The sequence below is a fragment of the Lathyrus oleraceus genome, chromosome 2 (genome assembly GCF_024323335.1).
Source record: "Lathyrus oleraceus cultivar Zhongwan6 chromosome 2, CAAS_Psat_ZW6_1.0, whole genome shotgun sequence".
Classification (NCBI taxonomy): Eukaryota; Viridiplantae; Streptophyta; class Magnoliopsida; order Fabales; family Fabaceae; genus Lathyrus; species Lathyrus oleraceus.
This window is the reverse complement of record NC_066580.1, coordinates 479,069,303-479,095,581: the sequence shown is the minus strand read 5'-3', so window position 1 is coordinate 479,095,581 and position 26,279 is coordinate 479,069,303. Positions and strand designations below refer to the sequence as shown.

Genomic DNA, 26,279 nt, shown 5'->3' with positions numbered 1-26,279 from the left:
AACGATCCTCAAAGTAACAATAAAGATTAGCCGTATGAATAACATTACAAGATATTCTGCTCCTACCTATAATGGTAATTTTGCTTATCTCTAATTAAACTATTGTATCTATCTCACCGAAAAAATTTATAAAGAAAAAAGTATCTACATTTCCATAATGTTTCATTCCTTCAAACGCAAGAAAGAGACTTCAAATCTACTCCTTATCAGGTACTCTTCCTACTGCTCTTTGTCACAATACACCAACTGTTTCAAGCTTCTGCAAGAAAAAAATAAAAAACGTAGGACTTTTATATATATGTGACAATTGCACACACCGTTACATTCTAAATTATATTGTCGAGATCTCTATAGCATAGACACTTCAGATTGAAAGTGTGTTCAGTTTTTAAGATGTATCAGTATTTGTAACCGTGTTAGTGCTACTAGAATGCACACCATTCATTCTTTTTAAACTTGTTACTTTTTTATTCATGACATGATGATTACATTTGAAAAACACATTAACTTAAGAGAGGCTTGTTTGCATCAAACTCACTCTCTAAGAAATCTTCACCACGATCTGCATATCCTTCTTTCCCTTTGGCCCAAAGAACCATGTAAAGTCCACTGAACATAAGGAACATGCCACCAATGCTGCAATATTCAATGCAGTATTAGTATATGAATTTCTATAATGTAGTAGAATATTGTATGCATAGTAGCAAGAAACCTACCTTCCAATATTAACAGTGTCTCCAACAGTAAAGACTGAGAAAATAACTGAGCATACTGTTCCAATTGGGCTAAACATGGAGACGAAAACTGGTCCTCTCTTCTTAAGTGCCCATCCATTGAAGCTTAGGCTTATTCCACTCACTCCACCAGCCTGTGCATTTACAATGGTAGGGTTTGTTAATTCGTTATCCATGTCTCAAAATGCATTCGTGCGAAATAAGGAAATAGTAGAAAATTACCAGAATGGAAAAGCCTATAATATCTCCAAAACTCACAAGTTGCAAACCAGATTTAAGGTCGTCACCTTGGAGTTTTTGAACAACTGCAGTCATGAATCCTCCAAACAACGATGTTATCGCGCTCAATGACATTGGTGCTGGAAAATCTCCAAGAGCAAAAGCCTATAAAATCAATGATTTTTATTGAGCTTCAGAAACTAGTACATTTTTTGTGTCCTCTATATTATTTGGTTATTACAATAGTTACCTGTAGGACAACACTGCTTGACAATATTAAAACTGAAATCATTAGATAGAAGCAACCAGTTATCTTTTTCATGTCAAAGAGAAGATTTGGTGGTGTAGATGATGATTGAAGAATTGTAGTCTCTTTTGCGGTTGCAGGAGGAGCATAAATGCTTTGCATTATGCTCATTGTAAGAGCTCCCAACACACATAGCAATGTTCCTAAGATTTTTAATTTACTATACTTTTTGCTTAAGTTAACTTTCTCTAACCTGTCAAATAGAAGAATTTCCCATGCATTAGCAAAAATATTATCATTAAAAGGCTTCTGCTAACTTTGTTGATAACATTAAGCATGTTACTTAATTTTGCCTTAAATGTGAATTAAATTGAAACATTTTATTCCTTTTTGTTTGTTTAAGCATAAGTGAAAATGATCAAAATCTATTGAATTGAAATGAAATTACCCAAAAGTCCATGCGATGATGAAAATAAGAGCCGGTGCAAGGTTTGGCATAGCAGTTCCCATTGCTGGCGAAGTTAGATTGATTCCCTTCAAGAATAAAGTTTGGAAAGCTAATCTGCACAACAATAAACAACAAAATTTTGAATCAATAATTTTGTTGTGTGGTATAAACTGTGTATCTTTCTGTGCAGCTGTAGAGATTAATCCCTCGAGATAGAAAAAACTACAAAGAACATCAAAACACCATTAGACGAATTTTGAACCTAAAACTTCTTATTAAACTACTCTAAGAGGTCTTTGTCATAAAATTAAAATATAAATAACTAAGAATAAGTTATAAGTTCCTTACCCTCCAAAGGAAAGAAACCATATCTGCATCATAAACCTTAAACTGAAATGCTTGGGCCACTTACTCCTACATGATGACACATACACATCTTAAAAAATTTCAATCCCAATAAAATAAGATAAATCAAATTTTCATAATCAAAATCAAAACCTTTCAAAACAAAATGCAGCAGGAAAAAGAATGAGAAATGTAGCAATGGAAGTGAAAACAACAATGGTGAGAGGGCTAATTCCTAATGACATTGAATAACTCATCAACTCAGCATTTCCTGCATAGATAAATTGAACTCCTATCAACCCTCCAATCAATGTTACATCTTCCACCACCCCCATTTTTTTCTTCTTCCAATCAAATTCAACTAATTATATCAATTTTTTAATTTCCTTTCTCTTTTTTTGCCACATTTTTATTTCAATTGTGAATTTAATTTCAGATTATATCAACTTTCTTGTTCAAGCCCAGATAATCATCATGATGTTGGTGTCTTTACCAAACCCTCTCTTTCTCTCTCTATCTTTTTTGTTATTCAATTTTTCTATTTTTAAGTTGTGGTAATAATTGGAAGCACTTTCCTATCTAATTCTAGATTTTGTTTCTTAAAAATAGATAATACAAGGATTTAATTAGGGAGATTCTGACGGGCCCATATCCAAGCCTGGGCCCAAGCTCAAGCCCAAGCCCAAGCCCGAGGTGAAACCTTTGGGATGAAACCGGATGCTTTTGCTCTTGTTGACCTCGTTCGAACTGCCACCGGTATTTTCTGCCACAAATTCGGACAACGGCTTCACAGTTATGCTATACGTTCTGGGTATCATTATTCTAATATTTATGTTTCTACCTCTCTCATCAAATTTTATGTAACAGTGCATTCTTTCAATGATGCCCATAAGCTGTTTGATGAAATTCCTGAACCAAACGTTGTTTCTTGGAATACTTTGATTTCTGGCTATGTCCATGGTGGTCTGTTTAAAAAAGCATTGTCTGTGTTTGGAAATCTAGAAAAGTCGCAGATTTGTGCTGATGTGTTCTCTTTCACGTCTGCTATGGCTGCTTGTGCCCAGCTCAGTTTGTTGAATTTGGGAAGTTCAATTCATTCTAAGACAGTGAAATTGGGAATGAGTAATGACACTGTTGTGGCAAATTGCTTGATTGATTTGTATGGGAAATGCGGCTCTGTTGAACATGCTGTCAGGGTATTTTATGATGTTATTGACAAGGATGTAATTTCTTGGAATTCCGTCATAGCAGCATGTGCAAGCAATGGTAACGTTGAACTTGGTTTCAAGTTTTTGCAGCTCATGCCTAACCCTGATTCAATTTCTTATAATGGGCTGATAAATGGAATTGCTCTAGGTGGAAGGATAGAAGATGCTCTTTGGATTTTGACTACTATGCCATGTCCGAATTCATCTTCTTGGAACTCCATAATTACTGGATTTGTGAATAGGAATCGTGTTTCTGAAGCTTTGGATATGTTTAGTAAAATGCAGTTGAGAAACTTGCAGATGGATGAGTTCACATTTTCAATAATTTTAAATGGAATTGCTGGTCTGTCAGCTTTAACATGGGGGATGCTAATTCATTGTTGTACAATAAAGTACGGTTTAGATTCATCGGTAGTTGTAGGGACTGCCCTGATCGACATGTACTCAAAATGTGGGCGAGTGAACGATGCAGAATCAATATTCAATGTGCTTTCTGATAGGAATCTGGTAAGCTGGAATGCAATGATATCTGGGTATGCTCGCAACGGGGATTTTGCACAAGTTATCGGTCTCTTCGAGTCGCTAAAATTGGAAAGAGATACAAAACCTGACGGTATCACATTTCTTAACCTTATATCAGCATGCTCCCATAGCCAAATACCATTTGAGTCTGCTTTTGGTTACTTCGATGCTATGATGAATGAATATGGAATTGCACCATCCATTGAGCATTGTTGTTCAATGATACGGCTCATGGGGCAAAAAGGTGAGTTGTGGAGAGCACAGAGAATGATACACAAACTTGGTTTTGAGTCCTGTGGAGTAGTTTGGAGGTCTTTGCTAGGTGCTTGTGGAACTCAGGAAGATTTACAAGTAGCAGAAGTTGCTGCTGCTAAGGTGATTGAATTGGAGAGGGATGAAGATTATGTGTATGTGATGTTGTCTAATATGTATGCATCTTTTGAAAGATGGGAAGATGTTAATGTAATTAGAAGCCTCATGAGTAAGAAAAGGGTTGGGAAAGAAGCAGGTTCTAGTTGGATAGAAATAGATAGCTTTGTCCCATATGAAACCACATGAAAGAGTGTGACTAATATTAAATATTGACTCATTTGTTCACTTATTTGCTTCTTAAACAAATTTGAGTGAGGAAATGTCTCTCTAACTACCTCATATCCCATTCTATTGATAAACTATCACAAAGACTGATACCGAACTATCCATCATGCGTGTATAAAGCAGCTTTGAGCTTTGGACCACATTTCGGACAGAGAAAAAATCAGTTTAATTTGTCCTCATCCAACATGGGGGAAAATGTCATATGCATGAAATTGATATACTATGTCCGTACATGATTTTCTTCGGTACAAAGAAATGCCTTATTTGCTTCCTCCCACTATATGTTAGGCATATACTTTAGGAATGCTATTCTATCCTTTATACACTAACTAACAACAACAGTTCGAATCTTTTCATTGATATGCCTTTTCAAAAAACAATTTTTTTGTTACTCGTAGTTTTTTTTCTTCTTTGAGTGTAGTCACTTGTCACAACTCTCAAATTCACCTTTTCCTACTCAAAAGTAACATCTTCTTTCTATTTGAAAAATTGACTGACTAGAAAAATATCTATTATGAAGTTGTATAACAAAAAAATAAAAAGAGAAACATCTTAAAATATCATAAACTATGAATCATTAGGGTTTAGCCCATGTGATTCAACTCTGCTTTCTATCCTTCGTATTCTTTCTTTTTACATACACACATAGATCAAAGAATGAAAATATACGTATGAGTAAATCCTCAAGAACCCAAAAATAATATCAACAAGGCAAGTTCTAAAGAGAATATCCATTTAGAGAAACCGTTTCCTAACCGAACCGCAAGATTATACGAATTTTCAGATTGTAACAGAGCACTTAAACTAAAGTTTGGGTTAGAACCATAAAGAGATTGAACTCCCTCCACGTCATCAATTTTCAAGTCAACTTTTTTCTTCCTTGGGCTTATGTTTGGGTACATAACTGCTTCTTTTATAGATGAATGCCCAAGACCAAGCACGTGACCTATCTCGTGCGTCACAACTGATTCCAAATCAACGGCTATCCTTGAATCATCATGATCAAAATCAACGGCCCAATTCTCTGCTGCATCCAAATGAAATCTTCCATTCTGAGGAGAGAAAGCATGCGCTAAAACCCCCAAAACACCGTCAAACGGTTCTCCGTCACCGTGATCACCGAAATAAAATCCGATTCTAATATCCGCCGATTGATACTTCTCCGTTTCACGAAAACTCACCGGAATAACCGACGCCCACCGCTTAAAAGAACGTTCAAAAACCATTCGGATGTCCGATAAGCTCAGCGTGTCGATCATATCATACGGTGAGAAAGCATAACTTAGAGTCATCGGAGAGCCACGAAGCCACCGCGGTTTCCCGTTAAAGTACGCAAAGTGACGCGTGGCGTGTATTCTACGCGTCGCGGTATCCGAAACACCGCATCTCGGAGACTCAATCGTTGATATAGTTTCAGAGTCGAGTTTTCCGGTTAACGGCAAACCGAGCTGTTTCTGATAGAGTAACACCGCTGACTCGAATTTCGAATCGAACTTGTCCGTGAAATTCGACGTCGTGTTCGGCTGAGTAAGATAACCGAAACGGTGGAAATACTTCTTCAGCTCCGCCATGCCGCTGACGTGGCTGCCTCGTTCCGCGTGAAGAAAACTTGAGAAATTGTGCCACGTGGCGTTGTGTTTTTCAGAAGTTGTTATTACGGTTACGGTTTCTGGTATAATCCTCGCGGTAAAGCATGGGCGGCAAATAAAGAGAGCGACAAAGAAGAAGAAAAAGTTAAAGTAACTGAAAAACGGAAACATAACGATTAGTTAGTTACGTTTTTTTTCAGGTGAAGATCAATTATGAAGCTTATGATAAATGAATGATAGGATATAGTATAATGAATTTATGATAATTACGAGTTTAGAATCATATTATATACACATGGTAATGGAGATAGTCTTTGGTATGATACAAAGATAAGAAGATTCTGACCCTTTTGATGGGAGATCCTGACTTTTGAAGTGTGAAGGTGGGTAAACTAATTATGTTTCTGGTTTTTAGATAAAACTATATAATATATTTGGGGGTTTAATTTTGTTTGATGTTTTGGTCGTTGGTGGTGTGGTAACTGATTTGTCAAATGGAAATTGCATAGAAAATGAGTTTTAATATTTTAAGTAAGAATTATGAGATACGATTTGTTCAAGTTTAGTTGAGTTTGAAGAACTAGACTAATGTTGGTTGACCAAATTTGGTGGTGATAAAGTGGTTTAACTCGTCAGAAGCGAAAAAGATTGGATATTATTTGGGAAATTACTACGCAATGTGTGACAAATATTGCTTTCTCCGCTTAATTATTTCCCCTCAATTAATTCAAACACTATCTTTTTTCTATGGTGCTCATATCATTTCAAAGGCTATAAATTTAAGTTGGTGCTCATATCTCATAAAACTTCTTACTCACTTATATTATTTTTTTAATCCATCACTTCTTAAGGAAAATAAATTCTAATATTTTAGAACTCGGTTCAGAAGAGTAAAGTTTTGTTAAATACTATTTCAATCAATATTCGAACTCAAATTCTTTTAACAATTAAATTTTACTAGCCACATGAGTCCACCCGTTTTATTTTTTCATACTTACAATTTGAAATTCGTTTGATGATCATAATCATAATGATCATTTTTTGTTGCTGTAGAGGTGATGGACATTATTAGCAATTCTATAAACAAGACTGTCAGAATATATAATAGTGAGAAGTTAGTGTAGTTAAAACAATTAAGAGTTGTTATTAAACACTTATTGATTATTATACGTGGGAAAGTAATTCAATAATTATTAGTAAATTGTTATGAAAACTGATCGAATCGATTGGTCAAACTGGTTAAATTGAGAATCGGAAGGGTCATCGATTTGATATGATTGTTGGATTGGATAACTTATTGAACTAGTGAGAATCCGCAAGAACGGACACTTTTGGAAAATCAACGGATTAAATGCTTGTGTTTTCTAGTCATGCGGTTCAATCAATGAACTAGTGATCCAGTATCCTCATCGGTTTGATGACCGGTCCAGTTTTAAACTCAGACAATATTAAAATAGCTTAATATATTATTTAATTGCACGTTGTATTTTCAATGGGAATGATCAAATATTGTATTGGTATATTTATAAAGGGTCCCTAAGAGGTGACATATGGATTCTCTAAGGACAAGGGATGCGAATAAATAGCTCCTACCTACTTTATAGTCGCTCATTTATTGGAGCATCCACACATTGTTCATAATGATCACTCGTTGATTGAATTTCTTGCATGTTTATGAAAATAAGATGAGTGATGTGTCCTTGTCCATAACGACATGAGAGGGGTAGTCAAAGAGTGGGGAGAAGTCACCTCCTTCAGTATAACATGGGATATAACTACCTATTTCCCATGCTCCTAAGAGAGGAGAGTGTTGTTACTACTTTATTTGAGCCCAAGACCTAGGCCCAAGAGATTCATATAATTACCTAAACCCTAAGGTTGAGAAGGATATTAAATTCACTCTGAAAACACCACATACAAAGCTTCTCATACAAAGTGTTGTTACTACTCTCTTTGATGATATATGAGGGGCTCCGGTCCCATAAAACTTTAATTCACCCTCATTGGTCAAGTTTGATGGGTGTGGCGACCCGTATGAGCATGTCGCATTCATCAACACACATATGGTAATGATCAGAGCCTCTGATTATGTTCCGTGCCGACCAAAGGTCCAGGATCCACTGCTCCGCGCCAGCTAAAGGCCCAATAACACAAGTCTCATTACCTTGTTCATCCCGCTAGGCCCAAGGTATAAATACCTTCTTAAAAGAGCTCTAAGGTACACAATATCTAATATTTGTTTTCACTACGAACTATCTTGAACCCTACACTGACTTGGGTGTTGGATTGCTAACCATGTTGGTATTTCTTAGGTCCACCAGGTGGTTTTCCCCAACGCTTGAGGTTAATATCCTCGGTGGATGCCCTCAACTTCTAATTTGTAAATTTGGGATCGGCTGAGTCCCATTTTCCCCCGACCGAGTAGCGTTATGGGTCTGGCCATGCCAAACACCTCTACCTCTGCCTCATCAAATTTCGAAGGAAAATTTAACCTGGACACGAGCAAGGTTAAAAGGATTCACCCCATGAAGTTTGTCGGATATGACACCACCTCAGACAACCAATGTCAGGTGCTTCATCACCGTAAAGGCCTCACGTCGGGTATCTCATCATCATATCAACAAGAGCCCGGTCCCAGACATTCAACAAGGCTTAGGGACTACGAAATGATAAGGGAGTAGCGAGATGACGAGCACCCCGAGAGTGAGGTAACCCGAGAATGTACAACAGAAGCCAGAAACATCCCAAGTCAAGGACTTGGCCCTCCAGAGTTAGGAGAGCCTCAAGTTGCACGGATACCACATCCGAAGAAGGCACCTGGTATACTCTTGCACCCGACCGTAAAATTTAATTAATGTATTTGTAAACTAATTATATTATAATGAAATTATATATATATATATATATATATATATATATATATATATATATATATATATATATATATATATATATATATATATATATATATATATATATATATATATATATATATATATATATATATAACTCTTATTATTCTGCTTTCATGTTTGTCCCCTTTTTTAGGGTATCAAATGCAAATACACGTTGTAGCGAACCAGAGAACAACAAACATTGTTGAAGCCCATCTCAAGAATTCGGGGATGCTATCAGAGACGCTTTGTCCGTCAAAATACAACACTCAAAACCCCCTGACACTTTGCACGCACGAAGATTCATGGGTGCTGTCGAATATGCTTCGAGCGTGCGACTACAACAATCAATTTTCCACAGTGCCTCATGTGCCTTCAGAAGTCAAAGGTGTTATCGAGTACGCTTTGAGCGCTCGAATACAATAATTAATTTCCCACAGTGTCTCGTGCACCTTCAGAATCTATGAAGCTATTAGAGACGCTTTGCGCGTCCGATTATATCAATCAATTCCCTCAGAGGTGTTATTGGAGATGTTTTGCACGTCCGAATACAACATTCAAATACCCTTGGTCAAATAAATGCATGCTTTCAGGTGTAGTTGATGCACCTCCTCTCGATCTAGCCAGTCCAAGGGCGAGCACGGTGAAGCTTAGAGACGTCTACCTCGACCCGAGCCATAGTCTCGAGGGCAGGGACGAGGAATCTCATCCTCTGGCCGGGTAAGATCCTTTGTGACACAGAGCGTAGTTCAAAACATGGCCGCATATAGCCACTTTCATGTCCCTCGTCTGTAAGTACAATTTGAAATACCACTACGATTAACCAGACTCATATCTTATCCATGTTAATATGATTAAGCTATAGACGTGTCTAGCTGGTATGGCATGAAATAATTACAGGTGTGATGAAGAGCATAAATGATCGGAGCCGATTTCATGTTCCACTAGTCTCAATCCGACATACGAAAACTTCAAAATGCAAATAACGCTTCCTTCAAGCAAGCACATTCCGAGAATAACTATGAGCTACTACCTCGACATTTTATCAAGACATTGCATACATCTTAACGCAACTCACTTCCATGTGAAACATCCATACACGACTCTGCAAAAGACTTAAGGTCAATTATACTTTAAGCAACTACTATTTATAACTTTCTACAACAAATAATGATGTAAATTGCAGGATTCTAAAGCAATCCTAAGCTACCCTCGAATACAAATTCTCCTCGGATCCAAGCTGGACTATTACGACAGTTGAAAAGGGAACAATATTTTACCAAAAAACACAAGCATGCAAAGGTAAAAAACTTCAATTCATATATATATATATATATATATATATATATATATATATATATATATATATATATATATATATATATATATATATATATATATATATATATATATATATATATATATATATATATATATATATATATATATATATATATACACACACACACACACACACACAAAAGCCTATGCACAAAGGCCCAATCAATTATTATAGGAGAAAATAAAAGGAAAAAAATCAAAATAGCATTCAGACGTCGGTGTCACATCAAAATTTCAATCCTGAATCATTGAATCGATACATTCATCATGACTTTCAAATCATCTGTATAGGATAACATGTATTTCTATGCATAATGCTTAAAATGTCGACCATGATAAATTTTCAAATTTACAGACAGACCGGTTGAATCAATTTTAAATGGGTATAATGAATTATGAATATAATCTTACCTTTTTCCCGCTTGTATAGTGGTTTATATACAATGGGTGAGTTTAACTAATACAAGGGGTATGCTAACAAAATGGTGGGAAAAGAGCGACAGTGGGACACGTGATCAGTAGCCCCGCTGAATAATATCTAGGAATCAATGTTATTGGGGAAAAGTGAGGGAAGAATATCTGCAGAGTTTTTAATAGTAGATTGGAAGTGTTGAACATTGGCTGAGCTAGAGGTATGAGATTTTTATAGGAGAGCAATGATAACTTTGTGCTAGTCTGTTATGAAAGGAGAGATGCATGAACTGGAATGTCGAGTATCTGGTTGTTCTAGAGCAATGTTGTCTATGTTATCTGGTAAAGTGGAGGTATTATTAGTATTTGATTTCTTGAGATAATGGCGGCAACCCGTGTTTTTTGAAGAAAACTTTGACTATGTGTCATGGTTTGTTGCAAAAACTACAGACTTTCATATTTTTTCCACGGGCGTGAAGGAGGTTTGTTCGTTGAGTATATTGGGAGAGGATGCTTGTTGAACTTGGAAAAATTGGCAATGAGTTTTTCCTCCTCCCCAAAAGGAATTATGTATTCGCGTTCCTATTAAATAAGCATAGAAAAAACTTTATTAATAGGAGGGAAAAGGCTTAGCAACATGATTTGAGACCTAACTAGATCATATTTCTCATTTGGGCCTTGGAGAAACCTAATAACGTAATCAATTTCTTTGTAATTATTTATTATTGGAATAAGAGTCCTTGTGCGTTTCATAGTGCATGAACAAGATTGAGGAGTGTGAAAATTCACAAGCTCCTACCAAAGTTTCTTCAGCACTATGTAGTAGTGTGCAATAGTTTTGTCTCCTTGCTTGAGGCCAAAGATTTATTCTCGAAGATATGAAACCCTAAAAATGTCACCTTGGTTGTAACGGTCACAGAGCTTCACCCAAATGTCATGAATGGTGTTAATATTAAGGATGCTCTGAGCAATATCACCTTCAATTGAATTAGTCATCCATGTCATCACCATAGTGCTACACATGTCCAAAGCTAGAGCAAGCCGATCGGACTCAGGAGGATAATGTATGGTTTCGAAAAAGAAACCAAGTTTGTTTTTAGATTGCATTGCCACAAGAATAGCCCGAGTCCATGAATTATAGTTGGAATTGGTTAAATAAGGAGGGGGCGATTGCAATCCCACATTTGGAAATGAGCGGCATGAAGTATGGTTTTACCATATAATTTTGATAGTTACTAGTGGTTGTTGGAGTGGTGGTGACTGTGGAAGGTTGAGGAGAGGAATATGGTTGAGGATTTTGTTTTGCATGTTCATTGATGATTTCTAATGAAACCGTGGAAGGAAAAGAATATTAGAGTTTTTTTGGGAATGAAGAAGAAAATGTGTGAAATGAGAGAAAGGACGAGAGACTCAGGCAAAGAGAGAAAAATAATTTTGTAAAATAAAAATTGAAATGACTTATGTGATTTTTTTTTTAATGGGGATAAAGACGAAATCTTGAAGATCAAATTAAAAGGGGACGCACACATTCAAAGAGGCAAAAGGCGAGGATAAGATAAATAATAAAATTCTGAAAGAAATCATGATAAAGGAGTGAAAGATGGATGCATGGAGAAATTGTAGAGAAAAGGAGAAAACACATGGTAGATGTATTGATGATGGGAATCTTGAGGGAACAGGTGTTGACACATGTTAGATTTGTAAATGTGATTGTGGATTGTAAAAAGAATAAAAAATATATTTGAGAAGATAATATCAAAGTTTATTTTTATCTCTTGATACCATGTTATCAAATTTGGGATACACACCAAATTGAATATCACATTTCTTACAAACATAAGAAATGAAACATAATTTTTTTTACTAATAAACTTAATTTACAAAAGTTATAAGGCTTTCTTATTTATACATGAAGTCTTTAAATAATATAATTAATTTGTTACTATTAGAAGTTAATCCTAATAGAATAACTTGAATAACCCTAATAAAATAATGAAATAAAATTAAATATATTAGATTAAATATGTTTAACATTCTGTTAGTGGATGATATAATTAATCTTCCTTATTAGTCTGTATAAATTTTGAAGAAAAAAAAAAACTTATATGCATAATTTAGACATTATTCAATATTGTTGGAATAATTAGGATTTTAAAGAAGAATGAAGAAGAAGGAGAAGAGATAAGAGACTATATTATGAAAAAGAGATTTTTCTATTATGGAGTTGTTATTATTATTCACAATGTTACCTGTATATATAGGCAACAGAACATACAATTTATAAACTACAATATTCAACTCTGTCAAATACATGTTTATACTTCGACGCACATGTTGTATTCGCCTAACACACCTATGTTGAATACAACTTTCCTAAAACATTGAATTATACCATCTAACACACTTCCTAATTCATGTTTTTAAGGCTTCTTATCCCAATGTCTTTCTTCAATTCATCAAACCTGACTTTCTTCAAGGGCTTGATGCCTATATCAGCAGTTGCAATCATGACCTGCAATACACAAGTTCAAGCTTTCCTTTACTTACTTGATCCCTAAGAAAATGACACCTCCTCTATATGTGCTTACTTCAACCATGACACACATGATGATTTTCCATATCGATAACTGACTTGTTATCTAAAAACAACTTAACCTTCTTAGGTTCCATAATCTTGAGCTCTTTGAGCAACATCTCCATCCATGTTGTTTGACTCGCTGCATATGATGTAGCTATGTATTCAAATTCACAAGATGACAAAACCATAATGCTTTGTTTTCTTGAGATCGAAGAGATTGGATCACCTCAAATCATGAATATGTAACATGCAATACTCTTTTTTCTCATTTTGATCTCTACCAAAATCTGAATCAGTGTAGCCATGTACCTCTACATCTGTGTTGGTATCCTTCAGTACCATTTATCATCACTTCTTCTATGAAGTCACCATCTACATCGATTGCTTGATTTGGAAATCTCTCATATCCAGCTAGCCTTGTCTACTCAATTATCGTTTTAGTCGATCTTCTAACATTCTGCTTAGGTGGTTCTTCATTTCAATTGGTTGTGACTTCAGTTTGTTGATCTTCTTCAAGCATAGTTGTGATTGTATATTGATCATGTCGAAATGACCCCTGAGTCAAATTCCCCATTTTTCTTTCGTCCACTAGAATATCCCTACTGATTACTAGTTTATCATTATTTGGTGAATACAACTTGTATGCACCAGTCGAATGATAACCTATAATCACCATGGCTTGACTTCGATCATCTAGATTCTTCCTCAATTGTTCAGGTACATGCCTGAAACACATTGATCCAAATACTCTAAGATGACTAATGTAACACCCCAAATAAAGAAAAAAGAATTATTTAATTAAGTTGATAATATAATTATTAATTTAATTAAATAAATTGGATTATTGGATTATTATTATTATTATTATTATTATTATTTTGGAATAATAATAATTGGAATATATATATATATATAAGTGGGAATAAAGAAAAGGGTTTCATTCTTAACAAAGAAATTTCACGTGAAACTCAGAGAAGCTGCAGAGAAGAGGAAAAAGGGCAAAGAGCCGAAAAGCACGGTTGAGGAACGGAAAAGCTAAAGCTTAGAGAATTGCCGGATTATCTCAGGTAAGGGGGGTTTATCGTCGGTTAATGGGTATTATAGATTAACATGTCATGGGTAGTGATAAGCTGTTGATTTAACCCTAATTGGGACTGCATATGCTGAAATTGACGTTGGATAAACCGTGTTAAAAACTGCAAATTGAATTGATAGTTGTGTGAGTCGTAAATGTTAGACTATAGCACGGATCACAATTAAAAACTTGATTCGGCACTACTAAATTACAGACAATTTAGGTTTTCTTAGAAAGGGTTTAGATGCGGAAGCGGCCGGAAAACCTGATCTGCGTGAAGCTAACAGAACTTTGGAATAATTCAGAAAAACTGAGTCTGCGCGCGAGCGGTCGACCATAGGGTCGGCGTGCGCTGACCCGTGGGGTATGCGCCGACTGCATGCGTCGACGCAAGGCATTTTGGCGCCGACCCGTGAGTGAAGCGTCGACCCCATGCGTCGACGCAAGGGGCCTTTGCGCCGACTCCCTCCAGTTGAGCAGAGTCTTTGCAGAGTGGAAAATAGTTAATCTTTTTATGTTGTAAATGTGATTGGTGATTGAACCATTGTAGTTAATCGTGAGGAATAATTTTGTTGGGTTTTATGTTGTGAAATGTTGATGCAAATATGTGATAAGTTGTTTTATTGAAAACTCTGAGTTGTAGGCTGATGAGCCAAAGTTGAATATAAGTTGTTTCGTTGAAAATACTGAGTAGTAGGCTGATGAGCCAACGTTGATTTTAAGTTGTTGTTGTTGAAAAAGCTGTTGTGTTGCTGTTGCTATTATGTTGTTAAGGTTGCAAGTCGTACATGCCATATACATTCATATGCATTAAGTCGGAGCTTTGTCTCACACCACGTTGGCCTGGATTGGCAAAAATATGGGGCTTTTGCTCACACCACGTTGGCCTGGATTGGCAAAATTTTAAGTTGAAAGTTGAAGGCTTATGCCTTGATGCCCACTAAACTGGCAATGATTTTAAGTTGGGAGTTTTACTCCAAATGGTACCACATGCATGAAGAGTCGAGTCTCATCGAGTTGCATTTTATGTTGTTATTGAGTTGCCTTTACGTTGTGGTTGAATATGATAATTGAGTTGACTGTGCCGTTGCCTAATGCATGATATAATTAGGGTGATTAACGTGTAGAATTACTTAACATAACATGATAAATTATAATATTTGTTATATCGATTGAGGAACTCACCCTTACAGCTATATTTTTCAGGTAACGAGCAGTGAGTCGAATAGAAGCTAGTGCTTGAAGTCTAGTGTGGTTAGAGGGTCATGCTCTGATAGATGTAACATCGGGACGGGATGTTTGAATTGTTGAATAAATGTTAATTTTGATGAATTACAGATGTTGAAATATTTTATCCGCTGCGTATTGTTAAAGAAGTTTTATGCTGAATAAAATTGAGCATGACTGATTTTATGTTGACTTTTGTGAAGAAGTTGTTATGTGACACCCTTGAGATGCATGATTACTCTGATATGTATGATTAAATTGTTGTTGTTTTATTATTAAACATTTGGGGTATTTTAGAAGGGTGTTACATTAGTGGTATCAGAGCAGGTCGGTCCGTCCGGCCAGTTGTCGTGTCGTTTTGTCTAACAATCGTGTATTGTTACCAATCTAACTTTAAGTTGTGTTATATTGATAAGTTGAAATGGCTGGAAGGAATGACGCTGCAATGGCTGCCGCAATGCAAGCAATGGCACAAGCTGTGCAGAACTTGCCAAATGCTGGTGGAGATGCTGGATCACGTAGCTTGGCGACTTTTCAGAGAGAGAATCCGCCGGTGTTTAAAGGAAAGCATGATCCAGATGCAGCCTTGGGATGGTTGAAAGAGATTGAGAGGATCTTCCGTGTTATGGACTGTACTCCAGCTCAGAAGGTTCGGTATGGAACTCACATGCTAGCAGTCGAAGCTGATGACTGGTGGCTAGAGACTCACGAGAGGTTGACTGTGGCAGGTGAAGACGTTACTTGGGATGTATTCCGTAGGGAATTTCTGAGGAAGTATTATCCAGAGGATGTCCGTGGTAAGAAGGAGATTGAATTCCTTGAGCTGAAGCAAGGAAACATGTCTGTCACGGATTATGCTGCGAAATTCGTGGAGTTGTCCAAATTTTATCCTCATTACACTGGTGCTGGTGCTGAATTTTCAAAGTGCATCAAGTTTGAAAATGGATTGCGCTCTGAAATTAAGAAGGCTGTTGGGTATCAGAAGATACGCATTTTTACTGAATTGGTTGATAGCTGCAGGATATTTGAAGAGGACAATAATGCTCATTATAAGATTGTCAGTGACCGCAGGGGAAAGCAACATCAAAACCGTGGCAAGCCGTATGATGTTCCAGCTGGAAAGGGGAAGCAAAGAGCTGCTCCGGCTCAGAGAGCTAGTGGGGGAGGTGCTCCTACTGGTATAGTTTGCTTCAAATGTGGTCAGGCTGGTCATAAGAGTAATGTATGCACTGCTGAAGTGAAGAGGTGTTTTCGCTGTGGTAAGACTGGGCATGCAATAGCTGATTGCAAGCACAAGGAAGTGATTTGTTTCAATTGTGGCGAAGAAGGGCATATTGGAAGTCAGTGTCGGAAGCCGAAGAAAGGGAATCAGTCAGGAGGCAAGGTCTTTGCTTTATCGGGTTCTGAGACTTCTGCAGATGATCGTTTGATCCGAGGTACGTGTTATATTAATGGCTTTCCTCTTGTAGCTATTATTGACACAGGTGCGACTCATTCCTTTATATCCTTGGATTGTGCTGTGAAACTTAAGTTAGAGATATCTGAGATGTTTGGAAGTATGGTAATTGATACTCCTGCGAAGGGTTCAGTGACTACTACTTCGGTTTGTTTAAATTGTCCTTTGAGTATTTTTGGTAGAGACTTTGGGATGGACCTAGTGTGTCTTCCACTAGTGCAGATTGATGTTATTCTGGGTATGAACTGGTTGGTGTTTAACCGAGTTTCTATCAATTGTTTTGATAAGACTGTGGTCTTTCCGGAGATTGAGGAAGGAAAGAGTTTGTTTCTATCAGCAAGACAAGTGAATGAAGAAGTAGTGGATGGAGCAGAGTTGTTTATGCTGTTAGCGACTTTGGAGGCTAAAGATAAACTGGTGATTGGCGATCTAGCCGTGGTGTGTGATTTTCCTGATGTGTTTCCTGAAGAGGTGAATGAATTGCCGCCAGAGCGTGAAGTGGAGTTCTCTATTGACTTGGTACCTGGTACTAGGCCGATATCGATGGCTCCGTACCGTATGTCTGCTGTTGAGTTAACTGAACTGAAGAGTCAGTTGGAAGATCTGTTGGATAAGAAATTTATTCGTCCGAGTGTGTCACCGTGGGGTGCACCGGTGTTGTTGGTTAAGAAGAAAGAAGGTACTATGAGGTTGTGTGTGGACTACAGGCAACTGAATAAAGTGACGATCAAGAATCGGTATCCGTTGCCGAGGATTGATGATTTGATGGATCAATTGGTCGGTGCAAGTGTGTTCAGCAAGATAGATTTGAGATCTGGGTATCATCAGATTCGTGTGAAAACCGAGGATATTCCGAAGACTGCTTTCAGAACCAGGTATGGACATTATGAGTATTCTGTAATGCCTTTTGGTGTGACTAATGCGCCTGGAGTATTTATGGAGTATATGAATAGGATTTTCCATCCGTACCTAGACAAGTTTGTTGTGGTGTTTATTGATGATATTTTGGTGTATTCGAAATCTGAAGAAGAGCATGCTGAGCATTTGCGAGTGGTTTTAGAAGTTCTACGAGAAAAGAAGTTATTTGCTAAATTGTCCAAGTGTGAATTTTGGTTAGGAGAGGTTAGTTTTCTTGGTCATGTGATTTCGAGAGGTGGTGTTGCTGTTGATCCTTCCAAGATAGAAGCGGTATCTAAGTGGGAAGCTCCGAAGTCTGTTGCTGAGATTCGAAGTTTCCTTGGTTTGGCTGGTTATTACAGGAAGTTCATTGAGGGATTTTCCAAGTTGGCGTTACCGTTGACAATGTTGACTAGAAAGGGGCAAGCGTTTATTTGGGACTCAAAATGTGAAGAAGGTTTCCAAGAGTTAAAGAGAAGGCTGACTACTGCTCCTATTCTGATATTACCGAGTTCGTCGGAACCATTCGAGGTTTACTGTGATGCTTCATTGTTGGGTTTGGGTGGCGTGTTGATGCAGAATAAGCAGGTTATAGCTTATGCTTCAAGACAGTTGAGGGTTCATGAGAGGAACTACCCGACGCACGATTTAGAGTTGGCGGCTGTGGTGTTTGTTCTGAAGTTATGGAGGCATTACTTGTATGGGTCAAGATTTGAGGTTTTCAGTGACCATAAAAGTTTAAAGTATTTGTTTGATCAGAAAGAGCTGAATATGAGGCAGAGAAGATGGTTAGAGTTTCTGAAGGATTATGACTTTGGGTTGAATTACCATCCGGGTAAAGCAAACGTAGTGGCTGATGCATTGAGTCGGAAATCATTACATATGTCTATGCTAATGGTTAAGGAATTGGATTTAATTGAGCAGTTTAGAGACTTGAGTTTGGTGTGTGAGAGTACTCACAATAGTGTTAAATTGGGAATGTTGAAGTTAACAAGTGGTATTCTGGATGAGATCAGAGAGGGTCAGAAATCTGATATGCTTTTGGTTGATAAGTTGACCCTAGTGAATCAAGGTCAAGGTGGCGAATTCAGAGTTGATGAGAATGGTGTTTTGAGATTTAGTAATCGGGTGTGTATTCCGGATGTTGCCGAACTTAAGAAGAGTATTCTTGAAGAAGGACATCGTAGTGGGTTGAGTATTCATCCTGGAGCTACGAAGATGTATCATGATTTGAAGAAGTTATTTTGGTGGCCAGGAATGAAGAAAGAAATTGCGAGTTTTGTTTATTCCTGTTTGACTTGTCAGAAGTCAAAGATTGAGCATCAGAAGCCGTCTGGGCTAATGCAACCGTTGGCGATTCCAGAGTGGAAATGGGATAGTATCAGTATGGATTTTGTTTCTGGTTTACCGAGGACAAGTAAGAATTTTGAAGCCATTTGGGTGATTGTTGACAGATTGACAAAGTCGGCTCATTTCATTCCGATCAGAATGGATTATCCGTTAGAGAAATTGGCTGAGTTGTATATTGAGAAGATTGTAAGTCTACATGGTATTCCGTCGAGTATTGTTTCGGACAGAGATCCTAGATTTACATCGAAATTCTGGGAAGGTTTGCAGAAGGCTTTGGGAACTAAGTTGAGACTGAGTTCTGCATATCATCCGCAGACTGATGGTCAGACTGAGAGGACGATTCAGTCACTAGAGGATCTTTTGAGAGCTTGTGTTTTGGAGAAGGGAGGAGCTTGGGATTGTTATTTACCTTTGATTGAGTTTACCTACAACAATAGTTTTCATTCGAGCATTGGTATGGCGCCGTTTGAAGCTTTGTATGGTAGGAGATGTCGGACACCGTTATGTTGGTATGAGTCCGGTGAGAGTGCTGTGGTTGGACCGGAGATTGTTCAACAGACTACAGAAAAGATTAAGATGATTCAGGAGAAGATGAGAATTGCTCAGAGTCGTCAGAAGAGTTATCATGATAAGAGGAGGAAGTCACTTGAGTTCCAAGAGGGAGATCATGTGTTTCTTCGTGTCACTCCGATAACTGGTGTTGGTCGAGCTTTGAAGTCGAAGAAGTTGACACCGCGATTTATTGGTCCTTATCAGATTTTGGAGAGGATAGGAGAAGTAGCCTATCGTATCGCTTTACCGCCGTCACTTGCGAATTTGCATGAGGTTTTTCATGTGTCTCAGTTGAGGAGGTATATTCATGATCCGTCGCATGTGATCCAAGTAGATGATGTACAGGTGAGAGATAACCTGACTGTTGAAACATCGCCTATGAGGATTGAGGATCGAGAGTTGAAGCAGTTGCGGGGTAAAGAGATTGCCTTAGTGAAGGTAGCTTGGGGAGGACCAGCAGGTGGCAATGTGACTTGGGAGCTGGAGAGTCAGATGAAAGAGTCCTATCCAGAGTTATTTGTTTGAGGTATGTTTTCGAGGACGAAAACTCTTTTAGTGGGGGAGAGTTGTAACACCCCAAATAAAGAAAAAAGAATTATTTAATTAAGTTGATAATATAATTATTAATTTAATTAAATAAATTGGATTATTGGATTATTATTATTATTATTATTATTATTATTTTGGAATAATAATAATTGGAATATATATATATATATAAGTGGGAATAAAGAAAAGGGTTTCATTCTTAACAAAGAAATTTCACGTGAAACTCAGAGAAGCTGCAGAGAAGAGGAAAAAGGGCAAAGAGCCGAAAAGCACGGTTGAGGAACGGAAAAGCTAAAGCTTAGAGAATTGCCGGATTATCTCAGGTAAGGGGGGTTTATCGTCGGTTAATGGGTATTATAGATTAACATGTCATGGGTAGTGATAAGCTGTTGATTTAACCCTAATTGGGACTGCATATGCTGAAATTGACGTTGGATAAACCGTGTTAAAAACTGCAAATTGAATTGATAGTTGTGTGAGTCGTAAATGTTAGACTATAGCACGGATCACAATTAAAAACTTGATTCGGCACTACTAAATTACAGACAATTTAGGTTTTCTTAGAAAGGGTTTAGATGCGGAAGCGGCCGGAAAACCTGATCTGCGTGAAGCTAACAGAACTTTGGAATAATTCAGAAAAACTGAGTCTGCGCGCGAGCGGTCGACCATAGGGTCGGCGTGCGCTGACCCGTGGGGTATGCGCCGACTGCATGCGTCGACGCAAGGCATTTTGGCGCCGACCCGTGAGTGAAGCGTCGACCCCATGCGTCGACGCAAGGGGCCTTTGCGCCGACTCCCTCCAGTTGAGCAGAGTCTTTGCAGAGTGGAAAATAGTTAATCTTTTTATGTTGTAAATGTGATTGGTGATTGAACCATTGTAGTTAATCGTGAGGAATAATTTTGTTGGGTTTTATGTTGTGAAATGTTGATGCAAATATGTGATAAGTTGTTTTATTGAAAACTCTGAGTTGTAGGCTGATGAGCCAAAGTTGAATATAAGTTGTTTCGTTGAAAATACTGAGTAGTAGGCTGATGAGCCAACGTTGATTTTAAGTTGTTGTTGTTGAAAAAGCTGTTGTGTTGCTGTTGCTATTATGTTGTTAAGGTTGCAAGTCGTACATGCCATATACATTCATATGCATTAAGTCGGAGCTTTGTCTCACACCACGTTGGCCTGGATTGGCAAAAATATGGGGCTTTTGCTCACACCACGTTGGCCTGGATTGGCAAAATTTTAAGTTGAAAGTTGAAGGCTTATGCCTTGATGCCCACTAAACTGGCAATGATTTTAAGTTGGGAGTTTTACTCCAAATGGTACCACATGCATGAAGAGTCGAGTCTCATCGAGTTGCATTTTATGTTGTTATTGAGTTGCCTTTACGTTGTGGTTGAATATGATAATTGAGTTGACTGTGCCGTTGCCTAATGCATGATATAATTAGGGTGATTAACGTGTAGAATTACTTAACATAACATGATAAATTATAATATTTGTTATATCGATTGAGGAACTCACCCTTACAGCTATATTTTTCAGGTAACGAGCAGTGAGTCGAATAGAAGCTAGTGCTTGAAGTCTAGTGTGGTTAGAGGGTCATGCTCTGATAGATGTAACATCGGGACGGGATGTTTGAATTGTTGAATAAATGTTAATTTTGATGAATTACAGATGTTGAAATATTTTATCCGCTGCGTATTGTTAAAGAAGTTTTATGCTGAATAAAATTGAGCATGACTGATTTTATGTTGACTTTTGTGAAGAAGTTGTTATGTGACACCCTTGAGATGCATGATTACTCTGATATGTATGATTAAATTGTTGTTGTTTTATTATTAAACATTTGGGGTATTTTAGAAGGGTGTTACAACTAACATTTGGCTTAAGTCTTGTCCAAACCTCATAAGGGTTATTCTTGACTATCTTCTTAGTTGGGCATTTATTTAGAATGTATACTACCATCGAAGTTGCTTCACCCCAAAATCTCTTTGGCGTTTCTTTAGCTTTCAACATACTCTTGGTCATATTCAATATACTTCTATTTCTCCTCTCAGTTATACCATTGTATTGAGGTGTATAGGGTGCACTAATCTTATGATCTATACCTTCCTCATTGCAAAATCATACAAATTCTCTAGAGGTATATTCACCTCCACCATCAGTTCTCAATTTCTTAAACTTCTTGAACTATATGAATACCTCATTCTTCCTTTCAATAAGGTAAATCCACATATATATGGTGAATTCATCTACGAAGGTTAGAAAATAGCAATTACCTCTATTTGATATTACTTCAAATGGTCCACACACGTCAGAGTGAACAAACTTCAGCTTTTCTCTCAACTTCATGGACAAGTTATATTTGAATGATTTCCTAGCCTACTTTGATTTGTAACATTCCTCACACACTTGCATTGGTTCCTTCAATTAAGGTAAGCCATACACCATCTTCTTCTGGTTGAACATACCTAGACCTCTGAAGTTTAGGTGTCCAAACATGTGATGCCATATCCAGTTCTTGTCTTTAAAAACAGTTGAAGCAAGACATTGATGATCAGCTGTGTTGATCTCTACTTTGAAGGTTTTGTTGTCTTCCAATGATGCTTTCAGAACCATCCTTCCTTCACTATTATACACATTCATCATATTTTCTTCCAACTTCAGCTAGGTTCTTGGATCTTCAATAGACACTACATTGTAATTAAAAGTTGCAGTCATAAATCTCAACATTTTCTCAATCTTCTGCAAATCATTGATCGATTAACTACACGCCTTCATCTGGTTCGTGAGTAACACTAATCTTGAGAAGAAATTAGAAACTAATTCATCTTCTTTTATATGTGTTATCTCAAGCTGCTTTCTCAGCATTTGCAACTTCACCTCTTCAGTTTTTCATCTCCGTCGTACAAGTTCTTTAACTTGTCTCACGCTTATTTGGACGTTTCTTCTTCAATGATCTTCTCGAACATGTTAAGATCCACACACTGATGATTCAAGAAAAGAGTTTTTCCATCTTTCTTCCTTTGTTCCTTGTGTGCAACCTTCTGAACGTCATTTGCATTCGCTTCCAATGCATTTACTCCATCCCTCACGATTTCAGCCTCATCTTGAAACATGAAGATGACCTTCATTTACACAATCCACCTCTCGTAGTTCTTGCATTTGAAAATTAGTAGATTCGTTGGAAATTGCGTTGATGTTGTGTATCATTTGCAGGGTTGGTCTCGATTTTTAAAGACTCGGGGCAAAAAATAAAAATGGATCCTTAATAAATAAAATAAAATTTAAAAAAAAATCTTATATTTGTCAAATAAGAAGATTTTACTACACTCACTTCTCTGCCAAATCCTTGTATTCGTCAGCATCGACATTAGTTATAACTACTTCTTCCTCCGACCTGAATACCACGAAAACTTTTTCATAAGTCTAATAAATAATAAAAACAGTATTATGATCAACCTTGATATAGTTAGTCAAACGTGAAAATTACCATACTTTGTAACATTTCTTGATAAAATATCAAATACGGGTGCCAATGGAATAAAGCTTAAAAACATTTAAAATGTTATGAAGAACATAATAGATGATTAAATATCAAGGAAATATTTAATGTATTAGTGATAATCTATAAGACATGAATAAAGTTGAAAACAACATGGGATGATTAGATTATACTGCTAAGTATTCATAATATTGACTCAAAATGTGTAAACGCGAGTAATTGCTAAAAATATGTATGAAATGATGAAATTAACAAAGAAAGAACGATCATATGCTAAATATTATGGAAAAAGAATACAAGAATCATTTATACATTCACATAAATACATTCTTCCATGTTACAAAACCAACAAGAGCTAAAAGAATGAATGCAACAATAATTAGAAAAAACGAAATTGATCGAACCTAGAAAAATTGGATGCAACAGTCACTACGCCAAAAATGACTTTTAACAGCGCATCTTAGACAGCGCTTTTAAAAGAAAGCGCTGTCTAAGGTTAAAATAAAAAACAAACACGGAAAATGTTCCAAGAAAATAATAAAAGCGTTGTCTAATGGGGGGTCTTAGACAGCGCTTTCTAAAAGCGCTGTCTAAGACCCCCCTTAGACAGCGCTTTTAGAAAGCGCTTATAAATATAGACTTTAGACAGCGCTTTTGGTAAAGCGCTGTCTAAAGTCTTTAAATTAAAAAAAAAAATTAAAACCAAAAGCGCTGTCTAAGGGGGGGTTTAGAAAGCGCTTTTGGAAAGCGCTGTCTTAGGCATACCTTAGAAAGCGCTTTACACAAAAGCGCTGTCTAAGGTCTTATTAAAATAAAATTTCAGACCACAAAAGCGCTTTCGTTCTCTGTTATTTTGTTTTCCCTCTTCTTCACTCACCTTAAAAACTTACGCCATTTCCACAAAAGCGCTTTTGTTTTCCTTCTTCTCAACTCACACAATAACCCTACCTTCTCACTCTCGGCGGCCGTGCTCACGTATTTCTCTCTGGAAACAAACCCTAAATTTCTCACTGTACGGCGGTGCTCACGTATTTCTTCTCACTATACCGGCAGCGAAACAAACCCTACCTTCTCACTGTACCGGCGGTGCTCACGTACTTCTCACCATAACCACACCTTGGTAAGTCTCTTTCTCAAACCCTAAATAACTTTGGTACCAAATGCATGTTGAAGTAGAGGTAATGACTACATTGTATTCATTTTTGCATATGTGAATGTTTATGGTTTGTGAGTGATATTTGATTTTATATAATGTGTTATAGATGAACATTATGTGTGAAAACTCTTGCCCCATTTTATATTTTTCTGTATTTTTCTGTATCACCAATGTTGCTTCTGTTGAAAACTCAGTCATATTTTTCTGTATCACCAATGTTGGTTCTGTATTATGTGTGAAAACTCAGTTATATAAAATGACCCAAATTTTGAGATTTTGAAGTTTATTCTGTTGCCTTAGGGTTGAATGTTGGTTTTGAAGTTGAATCAGTTAGTGTTTAGGGAATTAAAGTGTTAGTTTGAAATGTTAGTTAAGTTAGTAAGTTAGTGAAAAGTAGTTAGTTGGTTATTGATAATATGATTGTTAGTTGAGTTGATTCGATAGTTAGCTAATGTGTCAGAGACTGTTAGAGATTAATTAGAACAGTTTTGTTAGTAGGACTGTTATGAAATTTGAAATGTGATTCAGTTAGTTATTTAGGAAAGTTGGTTAGTCATGTTTGAATTGGCAAATAAAATTAGTAAGTTAGTTAATATTGAATGGACAAGGTTTATTAGTGTATTTTGAAATCAGTTATTGAAATGCTAATAGGAGTTAAAGTAGTAGTTAGTGTATCAATTTACTAACTCATGCTAGTCTGAAAAGAACAAGCTACAAAGTTTGGTGACAGGTGAATACTAGTTAGGATGTTAAATGGATTTTGGTGAATGTATTTTGAAATCAATTTGAATGTTCATTGAAACTACTATGGAATAATAGTTTTGACCAGTTGAATGTTCAAAGATACTACCTTAGTTATGTATTTTCGTCTAGATTAATTGTTTACTTTAATAAGTAGGAAAACCATGGATAAAACATGGATCTGTGCCGATCGAATGACCAAAGAGTACGAGAGTGGGGTTTTGGAATTCGTTAAGTATGCTGTTCAACACGCTGAAAACCCCATACGAATGCATTGTCCTTGCTTGCGTTGTTGTTATATTGGTAAGGTTGACGCACATGGATTGAAATCGCATTTGCTGAGGCATGGAATTGATCAAAGTTATCAGTGTTGGATATTTCATGGTGAGAAAATTAACGAGAATGTTGAATTGAGTGGAAAAAGTAGTACGACCTATGCTTCATACGACAAAGACACGGAAACATACGATTGTGATCGAGTTGAAGAGATTGTAGAAGCACTGGAAGAAGATCTTCATGATTGTCCTGAAATGTTTGAGAGGATGGTAAGCGATGCAGAGAAACCGTTGTACAAAGGTTGCACTAAATTCTCAAGACTTTCTGCGGTATTAAAGTTGTACAACTTAAAGGCGGGCAATGGATG

General features: G+C 36.9%; 3 protein-coding genes across 5 annotated transcripts; 1 reads left to right on the top strand and 2 right to left on the bottom strand.

The window, feature by feature from the left end:
* Positions 1-73: 73 nt before the first annotated feature.
* Positions 74-2,656, bottom strand: LOC127120611 (WAT1-related protein At5g47470). Of its 2 annotated transcripts, XM_051051117.1 has the most exons (8): positions 2,147-2,656; positions 1,997-2,062; positions 1,649-1,762; positions 1,204-1,453; positions 957-1,118; positions 717-868; positions 539-636; positions 74-259 (listed from the first exon to the last, which is right to left on the bottom strand). In XM_051051117.1, exons 1-8 carry the CDS (start codon positions 2,326-2,328, stop codon positions 252-254), a joined length of 1,032 nt encoding a protein of 343 aa, XP_050907074.1. In that variant the 5' UTR covers positions 2,329-2,656; the 3' UTR covers positions 74-251. The 2 variants fall into 2 exon arrangements, with proteins under 2 accessions (XP_050907074.1, XP_050907073.1); XM_051051116.1 differs by lacking the exon at positions 74-259 and having other exon boundaries at positions 314-636.
* LOC127120609 (putative pentatricopeptide repeat-containing protein At5g47460) lies at positions 2,018-4,320 on the top strand. Of its 2 annotated transcripts, XM_051051114.1 has the most exons (3): positions 2,018-2,212; positions 2,430-2,472; positions 2,603-4,320. In XM_051051114.1, exon 3 carries the CDS (start codon positions 2,701-2,703, stop codon positions 4,279-4,281), a length of 1,581 nt encoding a protein of 526 aa, XP_050907071.1. In that variant the 5' UTR covers positions 2,018-2,212; positions 2,430-2,472; positions 2,603-2,700; the 3' UTR covers positions 4,282-4,320. The 2 variants fall into 2 exon arrangements, with proteins under 2 accessions (XP_050907071.1, XP_050907070.1); XM_051051113.1 differs by lacking the exon at positions 2,430-2,472.
* Positions 4,321-4,814: 494 nt separating this feature from the next.
* LOC127120610 (metalloendoproteinase 1-MMP) lies at positions 4,815-6,462 on the bottom strand. The gene has a single exon (XM_051051115.1). It carries the CDS (start codon positions 6,078-6,080, stop codon positions 5,004-5,006), a length of 1,077 nt encoding a protein of 358 aa, XP_050907072.1. The 5' UTR covers positions 6,081-6,462; the 3' UTR covers positions 4,815-5,003.
* Between the last annotated feature and the right edge of the window lie 19,817 nt (positions 6,463-26,279).